This window comes from Rhopilema esculentum, chromosome 5 (genome assembly GCF_057945365.1).
Source record: "Rhopilema esculentum isolate cy_ngs chromosome 5, ASM5794536v1, whole genome shotgun sequence".
Taxonomy (NCBI): domain Eukaryota; kingdom Metazoa; phylum Cnidaria; class Scyphozoa; order Rhizostomeae; family Rhizostomatidae; genus Rhopilema; species Rhopilema esculentum.
In genome coordinates, this window is record NC_142819.1 from 6,728,876 (window position 1) to 6,737,243 (window position 8,368).

The 8,368-nt window shown below is 36.4% G+C and overlaps 1 protein-coding gene across 1 annotated transcript; it reads left to right on the forward strand.

Moving 5' to 3' along the window:
- The first annotated feature begins 256 nt into the window (after positions 1 to 256).
- On the forward strand, positions 257 to 6,249 carry LOC135689698 (neogenin). The gene is made up of 5 exons (XM_065207015.2): positions 257 to 647; positions 1,093 to 1,277; positions 2,113 to 2,430; positions 3,111 to 3,416; positions 4,505 to 6,249. The coding sequence occupies exons 1-5, from the start codon at positions 574 to 576 to the stop codon at positions 4,795 to 4,797; spliced, it is 1,176 nt and encodes a 391-aa protein (XP_065063087.1). The 5' UTR covers positions 257 to 573; the 3' UTR covers positions 4,798 to 6,249.
- The last annotated feature ends 2,119 nt before the right edge of the window (positions 6,250 to 8,368 follow it).

The window sequence follows — 8,368 nt, forward strand, 5'->3', positions numbered from 1 at the left end:
CCATGATTTTGAGAAAAAACGTTGTTAAAAATTGCATTTTGTAGAAGCTCAGCCTCAGATTGTTCTTAATTTGTTTTTAACTTTTGACCAGTTTTGAGGCTCGTGTTCTTATAAAATTGTTCTTATAAAAAAGAGTGTGGTCACCATAAACTGAGGCTTCAGGATCTAAAAATCCCTACTCAGAAAGAAGTTTCAACTTCCAGCCTTTCATTAACCCATCCAGAATCCATCAATTGAGGGGCACTCATTCGAAGGGAGGGGGGGGGGGGCTCTTCCAGGGATTTTTGGTACCTCTCTTACACATATTAACGCCAAAATTCTCGACAATACCTTTCAGAATACTACAAATTAACGGGCTTGCTTGTCGAAAGATACCAACCATCAATTTCCAAAACTGACAGCACTCAAGTGACAGCGGAGAAAGTCGAAGAGACCATACAGAACCAAAACAGCCTGTCCTCGTTTTCATGTAACGATAGACTGTATATTGAAAACTTTGAAAATTCGAGTTACCTCAACTGGAAGTTCGTCGGCTATTTGAAAGTGCCTGAAAGTGCAAGCTACCAGTTTAAAATGACGTGCAACAAAGTGTGTGAAATCTTCATAACAAAAGACGAAATTGAAAAACGTATCGGAATAAGTTTACAGTAAGTGTTGATGGCTTTTGAATAACTATTTATTTTCATTTGACTATGAAGTAACTCATGACAATATAGAATCATTCAACAAGAAAAAGTTCTGGTAATCCCTTCTTGAAACAATACTATTATCAAACTTCAAATAGCAGCAAGTTCTTTTGCTGGCATCCTTTAAACGATATGCTGAAAACACATTGAAAATAAATTCAGATCTCCCCATTTCGTCTCTTATTTCTTTATATCATAATTATATTTCTAATTGTATTTGTATTTATTTACTTCAAACTAGGTTAACTAACTTTGGAATTTTAGATATGTTCAGGAAACGCAACACTGTATCTTCATATATTTTCACAAATAGGTTTCTACATCTTTTCAGCTGTCAACAAAACATTACTGATCTTCTTGTGTGCAAAAATAAAGCTTGGAATATAATCCTTAATTAATCTTTTAGCACAACGAGCCAACCTGAGACAGTGGTAAATGCTGGGACGCTGCAGCCTAATAAAATGTACCCAATAAAGTTATTTTACCAGCCGGGGGAACTGTCGCGGGAGATGAAAATATTGCACAAAAACAGTAAAAGTACTGAAGAGTTCTCAAATTCGTGGGAAAAAATGCTTTATAACCTAAAAGAAGGTACAATTACTTTTAACTGATGAGCATTGAACATTAAAGCAATGATGAAAATTGTTATTAAAAAATTCATAGTAACAAAAGACAGCTAATGGATTTCTGATATGCAAATCCGATTTTTGAATGTGAAATTTAGAAAAACAGCTTGCGATTGAGTGTCATTAACCAACAAAATGCATGGTCACAGAATATCGCGTGATGAGATTAGTTTAGCTCTTGATATCTCCTGAAACTTTTATTTTTCTAAAAATAGTTGATCTGACACAAAGGGATTCACATGCATTTGCAACTCCACCTTACATTGCAACAGGTGCCATGAATACAAAGAAGAAAACCAGATAGTTGCTCAAGCTGGCACTGAGTAGAGATGGGTAAGAGATGTCTCCCCCCCCCCGGCAATTTTTACACCAAATCCTTTCCATACTGAGAAACCAGGCCCACCGAGAGGAGAACTGGGGGCAGATTGCCCAGGGCCTGAGCTGAGAGGGTCCCAACAAGTTATATTAAAATCCCTAACATCGATCGCAGTTACAGTTTTGACGTAATCAAAGGAACAAAATATGTTTGCTGCAGGCCCCGGAAATTCGCTCGGAATTACACTCATTACACTCATTTTACACTCAGTTATGAAGGAAATATACTCCAGTTTGACAATTATTAGGGGGGGCTCCAGCCCCCAAGCCCCCCTCCCCTGGTTCCGACGGGCCTGATATGTCCACGCTTCTACTGAAAATTTGTATTATTCCTCTGTAAAGGTATTTATGCCAAAATTCAAAACGGGTTCCTCTCATGTCACCCCATTTTCTTTCGGCCTAATGCTTCAAAATTTGACTCATAGCTGAATCACAAAAGAACATGCCAGATCTGTTGATGTGGACCATAAGCTCCACGTCAGTTGCTGTAGAACTGCCTTCACAGCCAAGGCTACCAAAGAAAGATAATTGGACTTCTATGCCGAAACATGAAATACACTACTTCCAATATGACTACAGAAATGAAGAACATAAAGTTAATATAACCTTGGGACATCGTGTTCTGGTAGCAGGACTACATAAGAATACAATCTACGGATTTTATGCTCATTTTTTTGGAAAAATCAACGAGAAAGATCAAAATATTGTGTCAAGAATAAGATACAAAAGAACAGATGAAGATGGTAAGCTGCTCTTTGACTTTCGTATCTTTTTTAGAGCATAAAGTGCTAGACATTTCATACTGTAAGGAGATTACAGATCGACAACGGAATTTACCAGGTATAAATACTTTCCGAAAGCAAAAGAGCTTACATTTGAGACTGGAAAAATAACAATGATTGTTTTTACCAATTCTACATAACTCAGACCTTAAACAAACCCTGTAGTCCATAAACATGAGAGGGTTCGGGAAGCAGACAAAGGGGATAGCAAAAAATAAGCAGTTGCATTTAGGTGTTACGAGTTTTGAAAAAATTCTGCCGAAATAAACTGCTCTGGATCAGTTGATAAAAACAGTATGGTGCTACATAGCTAAACCTGAAATAAACTAAACCTGAGAATATGTTCATTTATATTTTCCAAATATTATCATTCTGCTACCGGGCAGGCCGTCCCGCATGTTACGCTTGGTTCTTGATATCAAACCAAGCCGATTCAAAAAAGTTAATAGTAGCTAGCTAACCTTCGGTAGGACACTTTTCATAGCGCTTTTCATTTACATATAGGAAAGTAATGGGGTACATTGCAAGCCATTTTGCATAGCCTCAAACACTATCTAGATAGTAAATCGCCACTTTTAGTAAAAAGTATGCAGGTACCAGTAAAAAGAAGTTCTGACATTTTATCAGATTTTACAATTCAGTTCCAGACTCTGCCCCTGCGAAGGTAACTGCTACCACAGAGTCTCCGACCTCGATTAAGCTGACCTGGAGCCCAATCGCTGACTCCTCTTTGATGAATGGTGTTGGCCGTGGGTACGAGTTACGACATAGAGCTAAAGATTCAGGGCTAACTGACTGGAAATCTAACATCATATATGGTATTCAAAACAGATTTTTCGTATTGGAGAGGCTGAAAAAAGGCACATTGTATGAGTTTAAAGTAGCAGCAAGGACGAGGAAAGGGAGTGGTGTTTTCAGTAATATTGTCCAGAAAAATACAAACAACGGTAAGGATTTAAGTACATAGAACATAGAACACAGATTGAATCAGCCATTATGAATCAGCCATTATGAAACAGCCATTATGTCTTCATATAAGGCGTCGTTTGATACGCACAAGTGAGTTCACTATATGTCATATACACGGGTAGGTATATATTTCACTTTGACATAGGCTGTAAATTATGTAAATTTGGTCTACGCGAAGTTATCTGTACCAAAATTCTCTCTTCTTGCTTTGCACTTACGAAAAAGGAAGTTGATATTCAACAGAGCCTCTGTCAAAAAAGCGTGCAATACTGAGATTTGACTGGAGTCCAGAAAAGGGTGTCGCCTGAGGTGACGCTAACACTTAGGTACTCTTTTGTCAATACTCTTCTCTGTTCCTGTGGTAGTGGCTAGCCCCATCGTCGAAGCATTTCCTGCTAAAAATGACAATAGATTTGTCGTAAATGATTCGAACAGCAACGATAGAATTGTATTACTTACCTGCACTTTGTGATCTTATTCTCGATATAATTCGTAGAATCTACTTGACACAGTAAGTTTGATCCATTTCTTCTGATATTAGTATTGGAAAGAGATGATTTTTTTAATATCTATGCAAATGAAAAAGAAATATAAGCTATAAAACGGCCATATTTATTATCAAGAAGAGGGATTATTACAATAATTTTACAATAATGCAGCCTTGTAATTTTCTTAGCTCAAAGTGTACGGATGCATATATAAATGCATGAAGATGTTCTCTTGAAAACCAAAGAAAAGGTCTTGAAATTACTTTCAATATTATTGCATTAGCAAAATCGTAGGTACAAGCATTGTGGTACAAAATTTAAAAATGGCTTTGAAAAAAGCAAACATTTTGAATTATGCTCAAACTTTTTGTCTGACACTCTTCAGAGTACAAAACTTAAAAACATATATCGGAAACTCTAAGCTAAGAAATAAATATATATGTATATATAAAACTAGTTGCGGATTAAAGTAAAGTAGACCAATGAGAATTGCAAGCACGTGACTGTTGAGGTTGCCCAATCACTGTCATACAAAAAGCTTGTGGTTTTCTTCTAAGCTATGATTTTCTTATTTATAGAATGCCTGATAGTTGAAGACGACCCTACAAGCTTTCACACGAACATTCTATTTGCTGATAAAGCACTGAAGCGTCATGTAGATAAAGTTATTCATGTGAAAACAGTTGAAGAATGCTTCAACCAATGTCGCCTATGCATTGAACAAAGAGCTGGTTGCCACTGTGAATCTTTCAACATAAGCAAGAAGATGTTGGAAGGGACAATGGTGTGTGAAATAAATTCTGGTCATCATAAGGAATTTCCATCAGATTTTGTTGACCGTGAAGGGTACCAGTACTATATTGTAATGTAAAGTTACATCTCCCGTCAAAGTTTTTTGTCTATTATTCAGGGGCAGAGCCAAGAAAATTTTTGGAGCGGCGAAGAGGCGATTTTTGCCGACAAAAAAGGGTGTATCTCACTCTTTAAGGGTGTGGTCAAAAAATAAATACTCCTGCATGCTACCTTTATTCATTTCTCTTTCAAAGTTTTTACTCTAGACACCTCTGATATTATTGTAAATAGAGTACCGAAGTGATGAGGTCATGAAAATATACTTTTAGAATTTTTTAATTTTGATCCCAGAACCTAAGGAGTATAGTGAAATACCTCTAAATTTGCAAATTCAGTTAAAGGCATTACGAATTGGCTTAGAGATGGCCACATAAGGACAAGCTCTTGCCCCGTCAAACCTCTGTAATTTGGTCTTGGTTCATAATTTTATGAACCAGGCCAGAATAACAGTAATCCGTTAGCAAGCTTGAAATCTTTCATCGGTCATATCTCGCCCAATTTGGAACATATCTAACTAATTTTGCATATTGAGAGGTATTTTATGCTGTTCTTTAGGATTATGTGGCTAAACTCAAGAAATTCTAAAAATAGATTTTTGGTGACGTCACACTTCGGTACTCTTTTGTCAATAGCATCCATATCTTGAAGTTTTCTATTAGAAACTGTAATAGTTTAAAAAACATTTTGTCTTCATGGCATTATAAGAACATTAGGCAGGCATTATAGATTGATATACTGTTTTGAACGAAGGTGTTACAGCTCTTGGCACATTACGGCACATACAGGGGGTTTGTTTTATATGAAACTATGAAAATTACTACCTTTTGTAACGGAAATGATAGAAAATAATAGTTTTGTTTATTTTGAACTACTTTTACGAGAATAAAATCGATATTAAATAAGAGCCGTTAAAACAGGTTGACAAAAGAAAATGGTAAGGATACAAAACTTTGCAGATAGCGCCCTTTTTCTAAACGTTCCTATAAATGAATGTCTCGAAAAGCGTAGCAATCCTTAAGAAAACAAAGGGAGTTAGGGTGTTTATCTGAGAAATTTAGGACAGATATTTCTTGACTTATGTTCATCATATCCAGGTGAACTGGATACTTCTTCAAAACCATTCCGGTTTTACGTTAACCTTTACAATGATTCTGTCGGATGGCTTTATATCTTTTTCAGAGGTAAAACCCTAAGTAACCCAGCTCTCACGCGAAATTTCACTGAAATTGATTAAAGCATTAATTTGCGAAAGCACGACCAATAAATAACAAGGCTCCTCTAGCAGATCCAGCATTCACTTTTTTAGCATTCCAAACAGTCTGTATTGTAATGAAATTTGCATATTTACTTCAATGTTATCTTTTCACGATATCTTGAAACATGTTAACAAGCGTTTGTAGATTAACAGACAAATTTGCGACAAGCTTCTGAAGACAAATCTATTTATCTTTGGTTTCTTGAATAGTGTACACCAGCGACAAGACGAGAGTGGATTAGAAAGTGCTTACCAATACTTCACGGCTCTTCAAACCATCTTTTCGTCAGTAATTCTTCTTATAGTTGCTTTTCGACAAGTTTGCAAAAGCTAGGCCATTCGAGTTTCCTTTGCAGCATTACACGTTGCTTAACAAATGCTTCAAGAAGTCCAGAAAACCTGTCCCTTGCAGTGTAATCTGCAGCATGGGTATTGATTACAGGCCAAACAAAGACAACAGTACAAAGGCAGTTAATCGAAATGCAGAAAGTCGTTGGAGAACTCCCATGAGAATTGAAGCCTTTTGGAGCATTATGGCTTATGGTCCTTGGGGCATACTGTAAGCAATTAGATGTTACAGCAAGTAATTGAATACTTTAAAACGTATATATTTTTTAGATAGAATTTTTAGAACTAATCGTTTTAAGAAAAAAGGCAAACAGAAACTATATCGCTTGCAAAATTTTCAAATATTTTTGCCTTTTCTTGACCGCAAAATAAATATCGCAATCTTTAAGTTCTCCTGAAAATGCATAGACGTGTAATTTCAAAAAGCTTGTTTTTTTTTCTGTGGAAGTTTATTCTCAATAAACACCTCCTTATGACGGAGAACTCCCAATCAAGGACACGCCCAAATAACGGACACTTCCCAATCAAGGAAATCCCAAAACGGACACAAGTAAATCACAACAAACCCTAAATAAATGACAAAATCAAACACCTTCGAAAATGGGCAACTTTAGAAAACGAAGTCGATTTTTCCTAAGGTTCAAAGTTATATAGGCTTTGCGATAGAAGTCATATAGGCAAGCTCTCTACAACGCAACGGATTCTTCGGGTTTCGAATACAAGAAATTTTCCCTGAATAGTTCATTGGTTTAGACCGTAGGTTGCAAAGTACAGTATACTTTCGACAAATGGCACCCTGAATAAGTGGGTCTTTTGTTAAGCAGAATCAATCTTTCAGGTCCCTTGGAGGTTCCGCTTAACGGCAGTATAACGTAGAAGCAAAGGTACTAGCTTTTGAAACAGATTGCAGTTTGAAAAGTTTCCTTGGTATCTTAAATTGACAGTTATGCTCTAAATGGACAATCAAGAAATGCGGAACTCGCAATTTATCTGTATAAAAATAACTGCAACAAAACAGCCAGAATTCTACCCAAGATCGGTCTCTTTGGCGGCCGTTTTCTGGCGTAGCTTTAAGTTTTAGAGAAAAACCTTTCCTTCTATTATTCTTGGTAATTAAGCTTTGCAAGATAACCTCTATCTTTGCAAAATCAAACAGCAAAGTATGCAAGGGACAAAGATATCCCAACTTTTAAAGGCAGGATAATGAATAGAATTTCCTGTATCATATCGTATGTTGCTTATAGTTTGGATGAAAATTGTAGCCAGCTTTTTGGAGTTCTGCAGTAATCTAGCGTCTTTTTCTACGATCTGTTTTACGCAGCCAGATAAGTGAAGGATGAATGTTGGAAAGAAAGAGCGCCGAAAAATGCTTCAATGAATGAGGAGAGACAGCGAGAAAAATTGCTGTCTGTTACTAGACTCAAGGGTCTGCGTCAAGAGAGGAAATTAATGTGAGATTGGTATTGACAAATTCAGCAACTTTCAAACCAACCTTTTTGCCATATAGGTCTAATAGCAGAATAAGTTATTAAATAGGTATTAAACGAGGTATTATAGGTACAATTGCAACTTATCTCTCCCTAATGTATTTATCAGCCTTCTCTGTTAGCCTGCAATACACAGATATCACCTGACGTATAGGGGTCAGTTGATACAAGAATTGAAGCAACGAGCTAATTCGAGGGCGAATATAACGTGGTCTATCAAATGCTGATGGAATGTTTGTATAATTGACTTTACGAAGACTGCTTGCTCAATGAGAAAATAGAATGAGTCTTAACAGCGTCTTGAAATTATAATCAATATAAGGAAAAACCTACATAGAATACCTTGTCAACAAAATTGTCACTGTAGGACAGCAATACCTCAATTGACAGTACTCAAACCCATTAACAGCATCTGAAATTTCGTTATCTGTAATTTTGCAAAGCTATTGAAAAAAGCAAAATTTGAGGATCTCCAGGAAACAAAATTTGAAGAGACCTGG